Below are 21,165 nucleotides of genomic sequence, written 5' to 3'. Positions count from 1 at the left end.
AGTCATCTTTGACTTCGCTCTCCCTCACTCCTCATATGCAAACAGCCACCAAGTGCCACAAATTCTCTATCTACTGGCCTTTGGCCAGGCCTTCACCACTGATCATCTGGAGGATTCCAGTAGCCTCTTAATTAGTCTCCTTGCCTGTAGTCTTTTCCCTCTCCAATCTATTCTCCATCTTGTTATCAAATAAATATTCATATTACACAGGTCTCACTATGTTACCCCATTGCTTATGAAACTCCAATGTCTCCCACCTGGTGCTAGAGGTTCCCAAAGTAGGTGATACCATTGTCTGGGGGGTACTGGAACAATTCAGGGGGACAGCATTTTTTAAGTGATGCAAATTTTAAAAAGTTAAAGAGAAAAAAAACAAGAATAAAAAATGTAAGAAAATCAATAAATGAAATATTCTTAAAAGTATACTATTAACACAGGCTTTATTATGAGGGAAAAACAAAACATAAAAAGAAAAAATAATTGTACTAAGTGTAATGACATTTATATAGTTCTTGAAGGTTTGAAAAATGCTTTACATATATTAACTGATTTGATAAATGAAGCATAAATGACAGATTAACTTGCCCAGGGTCACATGATTAGTGTCTGAGGTAAGATTCAAAAGCACTCAGTCAATAAACATTATTAAGCACCCAATATGTTCTAGGCATTGTCCTAAGCACTGGACACACAAAGAAAGGCAAAAGACAGACCCTCTTTACAAGAAGTTCATACCTTTTTTCCTGATTCAAAGTCTGGCCCTGTGTATGCTATGCCAGTGGGTAAAGGGTCAGTGATATCCATAATGGGATTGGAAAATGGGAAACAATGAGAAGAAAGGGAAAGGCAATTGTGTGTAGAGAAATATTGAATGAATAGGCATACGTGAAAATGTGTTTGATGTGAACAAGGATATGAGAAAATAGGAAAGAGGAATCACATGACTATAGGAGCACTAGTAACATGTAAGAAATAGCTGATAAAGAAATACAGTGCATTTGTTTCTGAGATAGAACACCACGTATCTCTAGAGTCGAGAAATCATTGACCCATATACAGAATGTTGTTGGAGACATTATGGCAAGGACAGGATACAGAGTAATCCCGTATAAGTAAATCAATAAATAACAATTATGAATTGATCATTAACTACTATCATTATTACTGTACCAGTACTTCTTAGACCCCTAGCACCCTTCAAATCAAACCTCAGGTTTCGACTGTCTAGAAAAAATCTTTTCTCATTACACCCAGTTTAGTATAGTTCACTCTTGAAATAACTTTTTTTATAAACTTTCTATTTATTACAAATGTACTGATTATGTGCCCGCAGTAGAATGAAACTTCATTTAAGTCAGAGACAATTTCATTTTTTTTTGCCCTTGTTATTCCCAGCATCTAGCACAATACCTTGCACCTAGTAGGACTTTACTATTTAATTACTACATATAAGGGACTATTCTTAGGTGTAGGAAGGCCCGCAGGAGGCTGCATAAAGTAACGTTCCTATCTTCAAGGTGCTTATACGCTACATGTCACTAAGAGCTACATAAAAGGAAAGACAGTAAAGCCCCAAATGAGTCACACAAATGCAAACTTGATCATTTTGACAGGATGACAAGAGGATCCACATCAGCCCCTTGTTTCTGTTATCATTTTATTACTTTTATACCTTAAAGACAAACAAAATGGAGCTTTAAAAGACTATCAATTGCACAGCATGCTAGAACATGCCTTCTTAGTGTCAACACGACCTCAGGGATTATTCTGTTAGGCTTTTTTTCCCCCTCATCATCTCATTTGTCTTCTGACTTAAATATCAGTATCTTCTTTTAAAATAAATGTTTATAGTGAAGTGAGCAGAATCAGGAGAACATTGTACATAGTAACAGCAATATCGTAGGATGATCAGTTTTAATAGACTTGGCTCTTCTCAGCAATATAATGATCTAAAACAATTCCAAAAGACTCATAATGGAAAATGCTATCCACATCCAGAGAAAGAACTATTAAGTCTGACGGCAGATCAAAGTATACTCTTTTCACTTTATTTGTTTTTTTCTCTCTCATGGTTTCTCCCTTTTATTCTGATTCTTCTTTCACAACATGATTAATGTGGAAATATGTTTAACATGATTGTACATGTATAGCCTACATCAGATTGCTTGCCATCTTGGGGGAAGGGAGTGAGGGACAAAAAAAATTGGAACTCAAAATCTTATAAAAATGAATTTTGAAAATTAAAAATTTAATTAATTTTTAAAATGCTTAAGACTAAGTATATGTGCAAATTTGTTTCCTTTTCATTAGCCTTCTGTAGTTAAAATTCTTCCAGAAACGAGCTATTCTTCTATCTACATCATCAGAAAGTGTTTTGACCTTAATAATGCTTTTCAACCACAGAATATTAATTTTTGATTAGATTCCAGTCCTTTATCAAGCAAGAGAACAATCAAACCACCAAAACAGCTGCTGTGCCTCTTTCATATCCATGATTTGACAGTGAATTTCTAAAAGTATTGTAATAAAGACATCGTGAGATGGTTTAACATACGAATGCATTCATTTTCATGAAATATTATTAATTCCATGGCATGAGTCTTTACACTACCTATTCATTTTTTTTCAGTTTGATTTAATTCAGAACAAAACAAAACCAAAAAAAGAGCAATGTACAGAAACTAATTCCAGGGTTGGAAGCATTTCTCCTGGTTCTAGGAACACTGCTGTTTTAGAAGAACAAAAAAGAATGATTCACTAAATTTTGCAGTGTCAGCAATCAAATAACTGTCATTTTTTTAAAAATAAGGCATTCTATCTGTCAAAAAGAGTGTGCAATCAATATTTTCAAATGCTATACTCAGCTGAAGAAGTATACATGGGAGCTCTTAATAAGGCACTAGAATAGCTTAGTAACAGATTTTGGGGTGGGGAGAATTTCATTTAGAAGTTATTAGCTTCAAGTGAATTCTATCAGAATAATAAAAGTAAAGGATTATTCTATACTCAATGAATAAATTATATTTCTGTATGCAGAAATGGGAAAGAAAAGACCTTTCCATTCTATTAAATGACTCATCAATAAGACTATGAAAGACATCATTTAAACAAAATGCTGGAAAGTGTCAAACATACTCAAGTGATAATGGTTAATGCCATTTGGATAAAGTACAGAGTACATAAAGGGGAATAGTATAAAGTAAGCTCAAAAGAACAGAGTTCAGCATAATCATATAATTTTTGGCTTTTTAAAGCAAGCATAACCTGTTAGTAAAATCTTAATCACTATTCTGGTATTTGGTTGGAAGGCAGTGATTTTCACTGGAATAATGTTTCTGACTTCAGTTTTCCATCTCTTCACTTTCACTGAAATAATATGGAATACTTAATAAGGATGCTTAAGAAATATGAATTGATTAATTTTGCTTATTATTAGGAGAGGCAGCATGATGTAGTATGCCAGCCTTAGAGTCAGTTAATATTTCAATGTATTCAGGCAAACTTCCAGGGCTTTAAACTGCAGAGAAGGTTCTAATTTGCACTATTAGAGGAAGTTTCCTCACGGAAAATTCCTTACAGGGATGAAATCATAGTTTTGGATTTATGGATAGAGGAAGGGTCTAAATCAGAAAAGACCTGATATCTACCTCTGATACATACTAACTGTGTGACCCTGGGCAAGTCACTTAATCTCTCAGTGTCCCAAGGGAACTCTCTAAGACAATGAATTGCAGAGAAGGTACCTCAACTATACTTTGATATATATTTACATACACATAATGCACACATATGTACATGCTTATGTGTATGTGTAAATATATAATACAGGTATATATAGGTATAAATATATGCATATAAAGAAGATATCAGTATATATTCATATATATGCATGTGTATCCATACATATAGAAGATATGGGTATATGTTAGTATAAATATATACACATATAGAAGAGATCGGTATATAGCCACACACATTAAAGATATCAATATATGAGTTTAATATGTATATGTATCTACATATGTGTATATATATATCCATATACATAGAATATATTGGTATATATGAGTATAAATACATACAAATATAGAAGATATTGGTATATATGTGTAGATATATACATGAATGTATATATCTACACATATTAAAGATAATAGATATATGAGTATATATATATATATACATACATAGAGAAAATAAGGCTATATATATATACACACACACACACATACATATATATACATATATATGCATAGTGGTTAAGTGGTCTAGCATTGATTAGCATTAAATCAAAGGCCTAATTTAAGGGGGGAAACGTTCTAATCTCGGGCAACTATGGTATCACCAAGAAAAATATCACAAATCTCTTATAAGTTGCAGGATATGTGAAAATTCCATTTTGAAAAGCAACAACACAATAAATTCAAAACACTCTTCGATGCTTCTCTATTTTATAGTTATATATGTAGGAAGGCATTCCTTATTAAAAAGGTAAATCTAAATTAGAACACACAGATTTTCTTGTGTTACAAAGGCCAATATACTTCTGTGTATCTTCGTGGTTGGATTCAGAATGGACAAATATTTGGAATCGCTTGGTTGAGCATTCAGTGGTGATGGGGCATTGCTATTCCTTTTCTACATTCCAGGAAAAAAAACCAAGTAACTTGCAAAATATGTTGCTTTCTGAAGGAGTCCTACAGTGGATTTAACAATATAGATGAGATAATTTGGCTTTATTGAATGAGAGGGAGAAATGGGAGGGAGGCAGAGAGACAGACACACAGAGATACAGAGAGAGACAAAGAGAGACAGAGAGAGGAAGAGAAAGAAGGTAGAGAGATAGAGAGGATTACTGATCAAGATGCAAAATTATTAATGAAAGTACTCTATAGCTTCAAGAAATATAAAGTCTCTGAATATTGTACACTGACTTTGAGTTATTTGCCATATGTACTCTCATTTGATTTGGAACTTGGCACAGATTTCTTGTATTAATGAGTGAGTTATGCTATCATAATCACTTTCTATGAAACAAAACTGAGTAAACACAGGCCAAGAAAGAATTTCTATATATTAGTAGCAATAGTAATCACAGAATCAACTTTGTATTCTAACCTAATCCCCTTCCTAGGAAATAAGGCAACTTCTTTTAATTAGAGGGAATCGGTAACTTCTTTAACAGGAAACCAGGTCAATCCATTACAAAAGGCATAGATGGTTAGTATAAAAACACTAAAACCGCCACTATTCCCTATCCCCCCCAAGCAGATTTATCCCCATTCTAGTCCTATTCTCACTGTATATAGCAAACACTTATATTGTATTTTATGTATATTATCTCACTCACAAAAACCTTTTGAGCTACTATTAATTTATTATCCCTACTTTACAAATAAGGAAACACAGGCACACAGAGGTTAGGTTAATTGTTCACACTCATACACCCAGCAAGCACCCAGGTATTCCTGACTACAGGTTTAGCATTGTTTCTATCTCACAATACTGCCCCTCGAGACAAAGACATGACTAGAGAAATGACTGATAGGGACATAAAATGGCAAAATCAGAAATCAAAATTACACCAAAACTATGACATAGAGATGCTGTACACTACACAGTCCCTGAAATAATTACAAACACACACATACACACACACACACACACACACACACACACGCGCGCGCGCGTGCATTCATATGTAAATTTGTGTATAATATATATGTTTCTATGTGTATATACATACATAACGTGTATATACCTTTGATTCAAACAATTTAATAAACATTTAAGTGGCTGTCATGTGCATGATTGAGATTGTGTGGTAGGCACTGGGCATTTGGCTAACCTTGCCAATCATTCAAATCATTTTTCCAGGATAATTAGGACTGCATTATACAATATTGCATTAATGTACTACAAGGAAAGTTGCTTAATTACATACATGCACTGCCATTAATGTGTAAATTTAACAGGATCACAGAATGTTAGATGTAAAAGAGATTTTAAAAACCATCTAATCTAGTCTTCTCCTTTTACCAATAAAACCATTGAAATTTTTGAACAACTTCACTTAACAAACAAACACTGTATTGGATATTCAATGAATAAATAAAATAGCAACACTACAATTTGTATATCTATTTCTTCACTTTGTGCACCAAGAATCACTGAACCAGTGGGGAGATGTTGGAAGAACTTCAAAAACCCTCAGGCTGACTCAGTCAACTTGGCAACTTTCTTTATCAGAGAAGAGATTTTAGAACCACATTATTCTTAGTCAGGGTCAATAAACATTTATTACAAGAGAAAAAATAAAAATAACAAATGCTTAAGGAGGCAGTAAGGCACAAAAGTATAACCAGTAGGAAACATGGGTTTCTAAAGGAGAATTTTATACTTACTGATGATGTCCGGTCGACTTCACATCGACTACTTAGGATGAAACAAGCCTCAGCATCATCCATCCTAAAAACATACAGGAAAAAACAGACCATGTATTGAAATCTATATTATACTTTTGGCTAAAATCCAGGATTATAAAGCATGCATATAGAATTTGTTAGTGTACACAAATAACAAATAGAAGCTGAATATAAAACAGATCATGCCAACATTTTTAGCATATAAGCTTCTTCTAAACACTGTTAGACACCATTGTATTTGCCAGAATTAACTCAACATTTCCTACAGTGTCAAAGTGAAAAGGATGCCAATTTTTTTTTCTCAATTCTAGAAATGGCATTTTCACATCAATGTTTTAGTTAAATCAGGAAGTGAACATTATTCTTTATGATAAGCTTTCACATTAATGCTTCAATAATAACTGCTTACATTGTATAGCAATTTTACCTACTAGATATACATAATAACCTTCCCCATTCTCCAGGTCAATCAAATTGATTGACAAGCATTTATTCAGCGACTACTACTATGTTCCAGGTACTTTCCTAAATTTCAGGAATATAAAGACAAAAGTGATACAGTCACTGCCCTAGAGGAGCTTCTATTCTAACAGGGAATATATGGACAAATGTAAGTAGTTAGAGAATATGTACAAACTGAATACAAGGCAGGTAATTCTAGAGGTAGGGCACTAGGACCTGGAGGAACTTATTACGATTTAATGTAGAAGATGGAACTTAAGCTATCTTAAAGAAAAACTGAGGTTCCAAGAAGTGAAAGTGATGAGAAATCTCATTCTAATCCAGGGGAACAGCCAAAACAAAGTAAAAGACTGATGAAGCATAGTGTGTGTGCGTAGTAAGCAGACTAGTATGGCTGGACCACAGACTGGAGTAATATATAAGAAGGGAAGATGAGAAGAAAGGGAGTAAACTTTTATATGGCACCTACTATGTGCTAGGCACTGTGCTAAGCACTTTTCACAAATACTATCACATTAGATCTTCAGAACAACCTGGGGAGGTAGGTGCTGTTAATAGTCCCATTTTATAGTTAATAAAACTGAAAAAGACAAAAGTTAAGTAACTCAAGTAACACGTTCACACAGCTAGTCAGTGTCTGAGGCCAAATTTGAACTCAAGTCTTCTTGATATATTCTATAAGTTGTACCACCAGCTATCTCCATAAGAAGACTGGAAAGATGGGAAGGGCAAATTTGTGAAGAGTTCTAAATGTCAGTTTTATTTCATCCTAGGATAATCAGGAGATACTGGCATTTATTGATTGGTGAGTTGGTTTCTGCTCCCCTCCTTTTTTTGATCCTGAAGTTAATAGGGAGCTACTAGAGTTTATTGAATAGGGGGCTGACATAGTCAGGATTAAACTTTAGGAAAAATAACTGGTATTTGTGTAGAGGATAGATTGGAATAGGTAAAGGTCTGAGGCCATGAGGCCAAATGGGAAACAAATTAATCTAGCAAGACTTGGATTTTCCTGTTCCAGAATTCATTTTTAAAGTTGTTTGGAAGGGAATTTGGGACAGCTTAAGCAAATCCTTGCCCTTTCTCCACTATCTTGGCTTTGCTCCCCCCAGACTCATATTTCAAATTGCTTATTGGGCTGCTCAAACTGGATACATCTTAATCCCAACAAGTCCAAAAGTAAACTCAAAACTTTCCTCCCTCCCCTCTTTCTAATTTCCCATTACTGTGGAGGGTACCACCACCCTCTCAGTTACCCAGGCTCAGAGCTTGGGTTGCCATCCTCAACTTCTTATTCTCTCGATTGAGCATAACTAATCTGTTTCTAAGTCTTGTCAATTCTACCTTCACAACAATTTTTGTATAATCATACTTCTCTCTTATAACACTGCCACCATCTTAGTACAGGCTTTTATCACATCACACCTGGGGTATTATAATAACCTGTTGCTTGGTCTGTGACTAAAGTCTCTCCCCACTTCAGTCTATCCTCCATTCAGCTGTTAAAGTGATCTTCCTAAAGCCCAGTTCTGACTATGTCACTCTCCTATTCAATAATTCCAGTGGCTGCCTATAGTATAAAATATAAAATCCTGTGATTGCCATTTGAAGGCCTTTATAAGTGTTTTCCCTTCTCAAGCTTTGTATTTTTCTTATACATTATTTTTCCCCACCCATGTACTCTCCCCAATACTTAGAATTCTCTCCCTCTTCATTTCTACCTTCTGGCTTTCCAGCTTCTTTTAAGACCTATCTAAAATACCCTCTTCAACAAGAAGCCTTTCCTTTATCTGTCTTACTACTAGTGTCTTCCATCTGTTGATTCTCTACAATTTATCCTGTACGTATCTTGTGTGTGCAGAACTGTTTACATATTGTTTTCCTCATTAGACTGTAAATTCCCTGAGGGCAGAAACTGTCTTTTACATTTTTTGTCACCCCAGCACTTAGCATAGTGCTTAGCAAAAAACAGGTTCATAATAAATGTTTTTGACTGACTAAACAGTACCTGAAATACAAAGATCCCTGTGAGTAGAGAGAGGGGAAAATTAACAAGAGACTACAGAGATAAAAACAAGATTTTGCAATTGATTGGATATATGTGGTGAGATTAAGGCCTAGAGGAAGACCCCCAGTTAATACAGTTTCCAAAAGGCATCAAAGTAATAACTAGAGTGGATGTTAGTGACTAGAACAGTTTCTCTCTTTACAATGTCATGGTATCATATTTAATATAATCAACCCACCTGATGCACTCACACACTGCTAAAGCAATTTAAATTTAGTGCACCATTAACCATATTCCATTAATTATGCTTAGAAAATGTCTGTCTTCACTTTCAAGAAACAGTTTAAGCATTAAGTTTAAGCATTCCAATTAAGATAAGCAAACCAAAACAGCCTCAGTGCCCCTGCCAGACTCAGAGAGTGCCAACACTAAGGAACAAGAGACAAAGGGTTTGTATTCTAAGCCATCCTAATAGTCAGAACTCCCTCTTGGGTTTTTTCATTGACCTCAAGAAAGTATGTCTCCCCGAAGATTCAGTGAAGAAGCATTTAATTCCAAAAGGACTTGCCCAAAAACAATTCTCTAGCACCTATGAGAACAACTACTGTTATGGACATTACTGGCTCTTGCTATAAAAGCCTCCTACACAGTGACTCCCAGCCACTGGTAATGTGTCATGGACTTAATGTTGTAGCATTTAGAACTAAAAGTTCTTAAATACAATCTAGTGTGATGCTCACATATAGATGAGGAAACTGAGGCTCAGAGGTATTAAATGAATTACCCAGAGAAATATAACTAAAAAAAACCCTATAGATAGCTATTTTGCAGGGGATTAACTGGGGCTTCTTTTTGCTGTTGGAAACATGAGCTTATTTCCACTTAATAAAAGTTATTTTTGCTAACATGTTGTGGTTCTAACTGCCCTGGGGCTCCCCTGATATGAATCCAAGCCCACCACTGGCTGCATACGGGCAAAAGTTATACAGTGTTAGTAGATTTGAATAATGTTCAATATTATTTTATTTTTTCAATTCCACAAAATGTTTACCATAGTGTCAAACACTTGGTGCTCAATAAAACCTTGTTGAACTAAAATATTTAGTAATTTGAAAGTATTTTAACAAAAAAAATCTGAAAAAAACTCATTATTTGTCTGATTATATAAGGTAATTATGCTCTGCCAGGGTTCTTCTTGTGTGGCATTGCCAGGGGCTGGAAAACAAAATCCTATCAATTTCAAAACTTTCACAATAATTACCAGTGTTAAAATAAATGTTTTAGCCTCTATAATACTTAACAAAATTTTCAACACTGAAATCTGTTAAATAGAAAAGCATAAGAAGAAGAAATGAAGCTTAAGGTGAATTTCAGAGTTTGTAGATGCTCATATTTTCAGATCATACCTATTTCTGTTTAGCAAATGTTTCATCGGGGGGAAAATGATGGAGGAGAAGGGAGGGGAGTTACTGAGAGTGAGCCAAAACATCTAGAATTGTAACCTAGAACTCTTGGACTGGAACATGTCTTTAGACTGGTTAAAGACTATTTCAGCAGATGGTACATTTTTTGTGCAGTAGTTGTTTAAAAGCATTTAAAATTTTATTATTCTTTATTGATATCATACCTTTGAGAGGCAATGTGGTATAGTTGGGTAGAAAGTCTCAAAATCAGGAAGACCTTGGTTCAGATCCTACCTCTAACATATACTGGTTGTGTGATTCTGGGCAATGGTCTCTCAGTGTTCAATGTATTTTTTTTTTTGGTTCTTTAAGACTCTAAGGTGCAAATCTTCAGTAATAGGACTTTCCTCCCTTTAGAATTCCCTGTATCAATGAAATCACAGCTTCTGTCCATTTCCCTTTCCTTTCACTATGCCTATGAGATTTTTTAAAAAATGGACAACTATGTATACAATTAAGCATGTCAGTCTGTTTCTGTGGTGGATATCATTTTATCATAGTCTTGTGCCTAGGGTTCAAGAAAACATAAAACATTCATAGTAGAAGTGGCATTTCCAGTGAGGTTTCAAGCTCAGAGATATTCTTTTTTTTTTTCAAAGGTATTCTAATGGGATAATCTCTCTATACCCCTTATACTAACAATATTGGCATTAAGACCTATAAAGAGGAGAAACTGGAACAAAGAATTTGCTAGGTTTCTGGGTTATATAAGAACTTGAGACATTCTGGTACTTCTTTCAGAATTTAATAGGACACACAATTCTTAAGGTACATGAGGGATTTTCCAAGGAATGGGATCAGGTTAATGTTTGCAGCACCACATAGTAGTGATTGAACTTAGATAGGATAAGAAAAATGTCAAAAATAAAAAAATACTTACTTTGCTCTCAATAGATCCTGATCTTTCAGGGCTGAACCTTGTAGGTAGATGACTCTTTGGGACCACATTGGAATCTGAAGGACTCTTCGAACCTGAATATCTATTTCAGTTGGACATAAAATTACCACATAATAATCCTGTAAAAAAAAAAAGAAGCAAGTCCATGAAGGAAAATTAAAAAAAAAAACATTTTGGTGTGTACTATCTAGGTGAATTAATTTTCTAAATAATGACAATCAGTTAAATTGAAAATCCTGATAAAAGGTATCTTCATAATGAAGCTGCTTTTATAATGCCATAAAATGCAAATGAAAGATGTATTCTATCCATGTAAGCATGATATATCTGACTTATCTCCATATTATTAGTGATTGAGAGACAGAATCAGGAAGAGACATAGAAACAGAGAAGTTATCTTTCCATCTATACATATGACAGAAAAATGTCTCTCACCACTTACCCAGAACAATACATTATGGTTAGCTTTCTCAATAGGTAATCCCATGTGAACCTCCTTGTTCAACATATACCTATTGCCAAAAGTAATAAACAACACAAGGCATACTTACATGTGTTTAGTATTCTTAACAAATGGAATATTAGCTTGTTTTAACATTATACACCATTAATAAAATTCATCTTTTGACCTTAACCCTACATAAGTACTGGGGTTTATTTTCTTATCATATCCTACACATAGGCAAAAGTTGTAATTCCAAAAATGTAAAATGGCAAAACAAACAAAAAACAGAAATAAGAGTTCTGAAACAAGAATGCCTTTAAAGTAAGGGTTCTTAACTTTTTGTGTAGACCCCTTTGGAAGTCATGAAGTCTATGAATCTCTTAGAATTTTTTTAATAATGGAAATAAATGTTTGATTTCAGCTAGATGTTAATAAAAATGGAGATATTTTTGGAACTCATTGAAGTTCATGGACCCCCTGAAATCTATCCGTATACCTAATAGGGGTCCATGAACCCTAGGTTAAGAAACCCTATTAAAAGAGTTGTGAATGAGGAAGAAAAAAGCTCCTGAAATGTGAATTTGTCGATAAGGGTTCAAATCCCTGCTCCATTACTGATGGAGCTAAACATGTGTTCATGGGCCAATCATTCAACCTCCCTTTAGTTTAGTTTCCTCTTATAAAATGGGTATAATTGCACTTACACAAACTTAATGGGGTGTTGTGAGGAAAGTAGTTTGCAAATCTTAAAGTCCTCTAAGAATGTGGGTTATTTTGTTGTCTCATGTGAAAGGATTAAAATGTAATTCCAGAAGACAATGTAATAATACTTTCATAGCTAAAGAGGAATGTCGCTTATGTTATAAATATTGCTACCTCCAGTGGTACTCTTGCTAAACAGAACATGTAGGGCATTAAGATTGCACAATATATGAGAAATTCCTGTTTATTGACTACTACTAAATGATTATAGAATATTATAAATAATATATTATGATATACTCTCATATCTTATAATGGCATAAATTCATCACTGTGGGATTAGTTTCATTCATTACATTCAAATGACCAGCAGGTCTGGCCACAGGAAAAGCAATCCCCTAGATAAATGGTCACCTACTTTTCCTAGGCTGCTTCTACCAAGGGCTTCTAAGAAAAGTTGCCTTTGTGGATACTGTCTAGATTTTAAACAGAAAAATTATCTGATTTTCTCTTATGGGTCAGGTTCTCTAAATATTAACTTCCAAATCTCTCTCTGTCTCTCTCTCTCTCTCTCTCTCTGTCTCTCTCTGTCTCTCTCTGTCTCTCTCTGTCTCTCTCTCTCTCTCTCTCTCTCTCTCTCTCTCTCTCTCTCTCTCTCTCTCTTTCTCTCTCTCTCATTTTATTTTGTTCCCCCCAGATTGATCTTCTTTACAGTACATCATAGGCATACTTGGCAAATTTCCCAGCATGAATGTGACAAGGGAAAAACACAGAAAATAAATGTGGATTTGTTCAAATAAATACATAATTATGTGAATAGTGTCCCAAATATTTACATCATTTTACTTAACACTTAAACAAGACTATTAAGAACAGGAAATGGTTCACAAAGCCTGAACTCATAGATCTTGTGCTATGAATTCTGTTCACTTTTTTAACAAAGGTGTCTTTATCTCTTGATATAAGCAAATTACACTATTCAAAGTCATCAATATTCAATGATGCTAAACCTCCACATTATATTTTTAATTTGAATTTTAAAGAGCCCTCAACAGAAATGGAAAGTTGTCATGTGACAGGAAGGGCTAAATTCTATCTGCATAGACAAAGGTATACAATCATGAAACTTTGTGGCTCTAAGACTAGCTTCGTACATATCCTAAACCCAAGTGGTTAGTGCGAACATTCTAGGTAACACTCTATCACAAAGATATGGCTTGCATTCTTCTATAACTAAATACAAATTGCCTGACATTTCTCTCTTAGCAACACCTGTTAAAATTTCATAGAATTCAAATAAGCAGATGATAGTAAAAAGGATCAAATTTCACTATTTATATCATTGTTTATTAAAACTCAATGTTTCATGAAAATATTACTTATGCCTGATCTAGGGAGAAAGAGACAACTTTTAATTCACAGAAAGCTATTTCTCTGTAGTGATAGCATAATTCCATCTGCCTTGTCTTTTTAGCTACAGAAGGCAGTATAAAGTACAATGAATGGATGCATTATTTTATGTGTGCCACTGATTATAACTGTAGTGTCTTTATTCACTCCTTCCTAAACTCAATCACATAAATGACAACTTTCTAGAAGGTATACTGCATCAATTTCTAATTTAACTTTTTTATTATTTTACTTTGTTTAATCCAGTAGAAAAAGTATTCTACATCAAAGGTACCTGTAGTCTTGGATGAGCATAAAACTCATTTAAAAAATCCATAAGTAAATCAATCTTCAGGGAGCTAACACACAGGACAACATGCTTCTCTGTCTGAGCTCTGTGACGACTGTAGTTTCCACCAGACTTCTGTCTCTCCATCCACAAAAAGGCCAGCTGTTCAAACTGTAATGAATTTTTATATATGAATAAAGAATGTCAGGCTTGAAATATAGATCGATGTGATACATTTAGTGTTTCATTATGTTTACTCTTTCTTAAATGGAAATACCTGAGATGTAAGTTATCTTTGCAGCCTTTTAACAATGCTGCTTTCACATGAGAAAGTGGTGAGTAAATCAAATCTTTGCTCAAATACTCTTCTAGAATATTTAGGTTCTAAAAAACCCTACATTATTGTTGTCGTAGTTTGTTGGTTGGTTGGATTTTTCTTTTCAGGAGAGCAGTTATTGTTTGGATTTTTTCTATCTGGACTTGTGAGTTCATCACTTTAGGATACTTCTTGTGTGAAAATGAACTCCATGTTTTAAATGGGCAACTAAAACTCATTCTCTTAGAGAGTTGTTCAGAGGCAGTTTATAGTTAAGGGGCTTGTTTTCGCTGATACAGTTAGTTGGCTGTCAGAGGCAGAAATTAAACTCTGGTCTTACTAATTCCAAGGGCATCACTCAATAGAGCTCAATAGAACTCACTATGCTAGACTGTATACTGGCATGATCTTTCCTACTGAATGTTATTGTTGTTGTTGAGTCACTTATCAGTCATGTCCAACTCTCTGTGACCCAATTTTGGGTTTCATTGGTGAAGATACTAGAATGGTTTGCCATTTCCTTTTAGAGATGAAGAAACTAAGGCAAATAAGGTTAAGTGATTTGCCCAGTAAATACCAATAAATGTTTGACACCACATTTGAACTCAAGAAGATGGGTCTTCCTGACTCCAGGCCTGGCACTCTATCCACTGTGCCACCTAGCTGCCCAGTGAATGATATTATATAATAGCAAAATACAATAGGAAAAATCATGTCACTATATAACCAGGCACAATGTATAGAGTGACAGCTAATATTTAAAGATTGAACTTGACTTTCCATATGATTATTTGCATTGAATCTAACATTTTGGGCACTGTAGAAAAGAAAATCTCTGAATCCTCCCATATTTTCCAGGTATTTGTTAGTCATATCTACCTACAAAAGATACTCAACATTATACACACTCCTACTCCAGCTACTCAATAGCTATAAGAACCCCTGCTTTCCTTACATTTCTACTTCTCAAAATATGAAGGGAGAAAAAGGGTTAGGAAGAAGTCTCCTATGTAAGTTTAAAGTGTAGGTAAACTACACCAATCCACTGGGGTTGTAAAATAGACTTTGTAAATGCCAGTGGCTTGTTTTAGCATGTTTCTGCACAGCCCAACCTCTGTTACACAGATATACGGCACAAGGCAATGGCAGAGAGTTAGACAGGCCCACTATATTCATACACAGAAATGACATATTCTTCCTTATTTGTAGAGTTGACATGGGATGCTTTCACTTTTATTCCAGTAAATATTCTTTTTTCTTCTCTACCCTCCTCAGCTCCAAGCCAGAGGTAACTCGTTATTATTTTAGTAAACTTGATTTTGGACAAGACCTCTAATTTCATTGGAGTAGGGCATTCACAATGAGTAAGCCCTGTTTACCAATACCTGTTCCATAACCTTGACTTTCAGAGAGTTGCTTGGGAACATAAGAGGTTTAGTACATACTTAAAGTGTAGGAAACTTGCTCATGAATGACTTCCCCAGAATCTTATAGTCACTATTTTTCAGGGACAGAACTTAAACCCGGGTCATCCTGACTCTAAGTCCAGCTTACTATCTACTCCTTCTTATTACCCTTTTGATGGAATAACATATGAGTATTTTCTTCAAGGTTACATTTCATTCACTGAACAATGTAAAAATTGAAATGTTTGCTGAACGTAAAAGTGGTAGTATAGATTTCCCCCTTTTTTGTTTTCCATTTTTGGGAAGCTGGGGTAATAATACTTTCAAAAGTTGGTATTTTATCCCAAGGAGCAATTAAACTCAATATATTTTTATATATGGTGTGAAGGAAAATATTTTTTGAAAACATGTTACAAAAAATAGGGAGTCTCTTGTTCCTGAAAAGTAAATACAGATTTTGTTATTATTGAATAACAAAAGACATTGTCACTTATCCTTGTTTCAATTATTAGATATGGCAATATTTTTTAGGCATTTATTATTTGGCCAGATAAAACAAAGGTCTACATTTCTTAGTAAAAATTTTAGGATAAATAAAAAGTGAGCCATTATAACAATTTACACATCTCTATAAAATATAAGAGAGTTAGGTTTCACCTGTATGGGTAAGACTACAAGAGCAACACAGATCATAATGACAACGAAAAGCTTGGAGAGCGCTGTCTCAGGTGTGACATCCCCAAAGCCCACAGTAGAAAAGGTCACAATGCAGAAATAAAGGGAGTCAAAGAGAGTCAGTTTCTTCCCTGCTCGCTCAAGATGCTGAATTCCACAAATACTATGGTAAATAAAGACAAAAACACTGAAGTGAATATCTTCAGTAGGCATTAGTTAGTCATCATTGTGTCAAAAGATGAAGAAATCCACACAAAATAGTTTAATATTCACACAGATGGTATTGTAATTTTAAATGTTTTATAACATAGCTTTTTTCAGTAACATATTTTACAGTTCTTATATTTTTGGTTATAGTAACATGGTAGGTTTTGATTAATAGTTGGTCACAAAAGAGCTGTCCGAAATAAAACTGAACTTTTTTTGTCCCAATGACAACACAGATATAGTACAATAAATCCTGATTATAAAGCAATAAGAACAATATCTATGTGTGATTTGTGGAATAAATACCATTTTATTGTTGCGTTTCATTTTTTGGAGTCAATGGTATATGGTAGGTAGGGGGCCAACCTTGGAATCAGCAGAACAAGGGTTCAAGTCCTGTCTCTTGATAGAGACTAGCTATATGATCACAGCAAACTGACTTCACAAAGATGTTTCCATACTGGGAGCTCATCCTAAAGGTTAAGTCATATAACGGAACAAAAGATCTTCATTTAAAAAAAAAATACTAACATGGAAATCATAGAATCAGGTAATAACGAAATGACGAAGATGGTTCCATGATGAAATAGCTAGGAAGATAAAAATGTTTTAGGGCATGGTGTGGGCAGGGATAAGGGATCTTGCACTAAAAGTACGTATCTCTTTTAAGATTGGATAATGTTGAATGGCTACAATGTCCCACCTTCCCTTTGACAGATGCAAAAGAGACTCTTCAAAAGGAAAAATTACACAATAAAGCCTACTGGTGACTTGGATGGAGTGGCCATAGAGGTCACAGATCTCAAACTAGAGTTGGTTAGGTAACAAAATAAAGAGTCAATGGCTAAAGAAGTTCCCTTAAAACCAAAGTGGAATTTGGAAAGCTCTAAGGATTCAATCTCTATTATTAAAAATAACAAATTTCTACAGTTGTTTGCATTTTGCAAATCACTTTCCTTAGCAACAACTCCAAAGTGATTGTTACAACAATTCTTATTCTCCCCATTTTACTAATGAAGAAACTAAGTCTCTGAGACGCTGTTATTCATAATCACATTTGATTGAGATAGGATTCAAACATAGCTTGACTCAAGATCACCTTACTCTTTCCACTATGCAACACTATCTTTGTATCCTGATAGGAGATATAGGCCACACTCCAACTCCTACTATTCCAAAATAGAAGACAAAACTAAATAGCAGTAATGAGGGCAATTTTTTTCCATTTTTCTCCTTGAAAAACTAAAAATAGATTTCTTACTACTTCTATATCCTCTATATACTCTCATTATTCTATGCCTCATGTCCTCATGGCAAAAATATTTACCTACTACCTCAACCTGGAGACTGTAGTTGCTTTTGGAATTTGGATCATCAGGGTAACTGTTAATAAGTCAGTTTTTTAAAAAAAAATTTATTAAGGCCTATATCAGATTGCATCAAAGGAAAGAGAGGGGAAGAAAATTTAAAACTCAAAATCTTTTTTCTTGTTGTTGTTTTGGGGGTTTGTTATTGTTGTTGTTGTTGTTGTTGTTGTTGTTGTTGGCTAGGCAATGGGATTAAGTGACTTGCTCAGGGTCACATAGCTAGTAAGTGTTATGTGTCTGAGGTCAGATTTGAACTCAGGTCTTCCTGAATCCAGGGCTGGTGCTCTATCCACTGCACCACCTAGCTGCCCCTAAAACTCAAAATCTTATGGAAGTGAATGTTGAAAACTAAAAATAAATGAATTAATTATTTTTTAAAAAGGATTTAATATAAAAAAGATGAAAGTGAGAAGAGAGAAAGTAGAGACACTTGGTATTGATAGTTTTGTCAAAGAGTTTAGCCAATCAAGGGAGGGGGCATATAGAATTATTGTTAGGAAGGATGGTCAGATCAATTAAGCAAATATAGCTCTGTAGTCTCAGTCTTAGAAAGTAAGATGTTTTCTAGGTAGATATGATCTAATGAGCATGACTGGTTCCATACCATTTATTTATGTATCCCGATGTATCAGTGACAAATTAGGGCAATTTGGATAGCTATGATGTTTTCTCTCATTAACTTTCCATCCTGGAATCCTTAGTTCCCTTCAAGGCTCAGCTGAAGTGCCACCTTCTTCTATATGAGGTCTTTCCTGATCCCCTCAGGTATTAGTGCTTTCCCACCTACCACGAAATTACTTTCATTCTATTTTGTACTTACATATTCATGACTGTTTCCTCTGAAAAGAATGCATGCTACTTAATAGCATTAGTCAATGATTTTTCAATCTCCTAAACTCTAATGACAGTCACCTTTTTATATTTGGACTTTGCATTTGTATTTGTACTTCCAGCGGCTATTAAAGACTGGCATATAGCAGGCACTTAAAAAGAGTTTGTTAAATTGAATAGATCTATCTGAAAACTAAGTTTTACTTTTATGCTATCGCTTTTTCCAATCAGAAGAAGTAAAAACAAAAATATTTTATAACCTATGTTTTGTGCTTTATTCTAAAAATAAAAAGTAAAGGAGTAAGGAAGAAATAATATTTGTTACTATACAGTAACAGCTATCAGTTCAGCTATAGGTGTAAGTTTGACATGCCAGCAAGATGTTAATTTGAATTTTATGGTTAAAATAATATTAGAGAGTACTCTGTGAATTCCTTTTGTTTACTTCTCTATTCCAATTCTTACCTCCCACCCATTTATTATGGATAATTGAGAGTGATTATTCAATTTCTCATCCTTTTGGCAGCTGATTCTATATTTGTGCTGTTGTAAATGAAAATCTCAAACCTGTTGAACTGGAAAGTACTGGAGAATCAACTTAAAATGGCATAAGCAAATGCAACTAAAATAATTATGGGATAATTAAATTTATCTTACGAGGTGAATAAGGGGGCCTATCAAAATTCTCAATTTTTGTTGAATGAATGAAATAAAGAACACTGATTACCAGCTATAGTTATTCCATTCTTCATACTTCCAAGTCCAACCTGGCACAGATATTTTTTCTCCTCCAAATAATTAAATATGCCAAATTCTATATGATTTGAAGAATTAGACTTGCACAAAAGTAAAAATAGCATCCTTAATCTTCAAGTTATTTCTGTTTTGTAGTGCTTTAGGTACTATTAGGCTAAAAATACCATCATTGTTCTATAGTAAAGATTGTAGGGTTACCACATGAACAAATGGAAATTAATGGAAAAAAGCCTCAGTAGAAAGAATTAGAGTTCAATAAATTACTTTTTAAATTGCTCCCTGATTTTGATTATATCCACTAATTAATTTCTTCTGGGGACCTGGTATATGCCCCATTATGTAATTTTATGACAATTACATTTTTATCAGCTGGTATCTTAACTAAAGAAGTACGATTTTCTACCTCTCTGCAGTAATAGAATATGGAAATCATGAACCTTGAATTACTGTATGGAGGTTAGCAGCCCAATATAACTTCTAAACTAGATGGATAACTATCCCCTGTTAAGTCATAAGCCCTTATGGAAAAAGAAGCTAATGAGATCTAATTTAATGAAAATAAATTGTTCCTATTGCATATTAGAGATGCTATACTTTGTGTTTCAGAATCACATTTTCATCAGGATAATGCAGTTAAAATGACAGTAAACTCTCAATTATCTGTGATAAACAGGTGAGAGACATATGAGTGAAACAGAGAGGAAAACAGAAGAAATTCACAGATAACCCTACACATCTATTTTAACCATAAGCTTCAATTATACATACTGATGTCACAGTCTACACGCCTATAACTAACCTGTTTGATGTTCTTACTCAACTAAACCTATCTCATTATAAGCTCCATGACCTCTCCTTCCATGTTTTGTAGTTTATCACCCTCATTCTGCCTATACTTGCTTCTGTATTCTTCTTTGACCCCCATGGTGTACTTCTTTATTATTTCACTGTGTAACATTTAGAATCCTTTGTATCTTGACCTTCCATTGTTCCACACTAGATTATTTCTCTGTTCCTATTCTTGGGGTCTCAAGCACCACTGAGGGAAATCACAAAATTACTTGTGAAATCAATTTCATTATCTATTGGACCCAAATTGTTATTAACATTAGCAGAGACATGACATGTCGGGGGAGGATGGTACTTTTCAAACACAAAAGATGATGAAAAGAAAGGCAAGAACAGAACAAGAGATAGTCAGTAGTTTATACTGGATGTAGAATGATAAGAACTGAGTTCAGGTGCTGACACTGATATTCCCACCTACTTACTTCAAGAAAATTATCAGCTTTCATGGAGAAAGTTATGGGATAAAATTTTAGAACTACTATTTACAACAATATTTAATTCAATCCAATCAAGTTTGGCCTCTACCCAATCTACATTGTTTGCTGTTCAAATGAAATGGCTCCATTATTAATAAGGAGCCAGAGTCAACATTGACTAGTACTTCTATAACCATCTCCAATTTCCAAATCCCAGGACCTAACCTATTAAATCCTTTTCAGAGCACACAGAGAGTGTTG

The 21,165-nt window shown here is 34.3% G+C and overlaps 1 protein-coding gene across 2 annotated transcripts in view; it reads right to left on the bottom strand.

Annotated features, from left to right (window-relative positions):
- KCNT2 (potassium sodium-activated channel subfamily T member 2) overlaps positions 1-21,165 on the bottom strand; it is a 512,407-nt gene that overhangs the window by 180,498 nt on the left and 310,744 nt on the right. For both annotated transcript variants that reach the window (XM_020971730.1, XM_020971731.1), the window contains exons 9-12: positions 16,461-16,641; positions 14,088-14,252; positions 11,239-11,375; positions 6,405-6,468 (exon numbers count right to left, since the gene is read on the bottom strand). In XM_020971730.1, the coding sequence (XP_020827389.1) occupies positions 6,405-6,468; positions 11,239-11,375; positions 14,088-14,252; positions 16,461-16,641 (547 nt within the window). The remainder of the gene's footprint in view (positions 1-6,404; positions 6,469-11,238; positions 11,376-14,087; positions 14,253-16,460; positions 16,642-21,165) is intronic.

This window comes from Phascolarctos cinereus, unplaced genomic scaffold (assembly GCF_003287225.1).
Source record: "Phascolarctos cinereus isolate Bilbo 61053 unplaced genomic scaffold, phaCin_HiC Scaffold_5;HRSCAF=322, whole genome shotgun sequence".
NCBI lineage: Eukaryota > Metazoa > Chordata > Mammalia > Diprotodontia > Phascolarctidae > Phascolarctos > Phascolarctos cinereus.
This window is presented reverse-complemented; position numbering and strand designations above follow the sequence as displayed.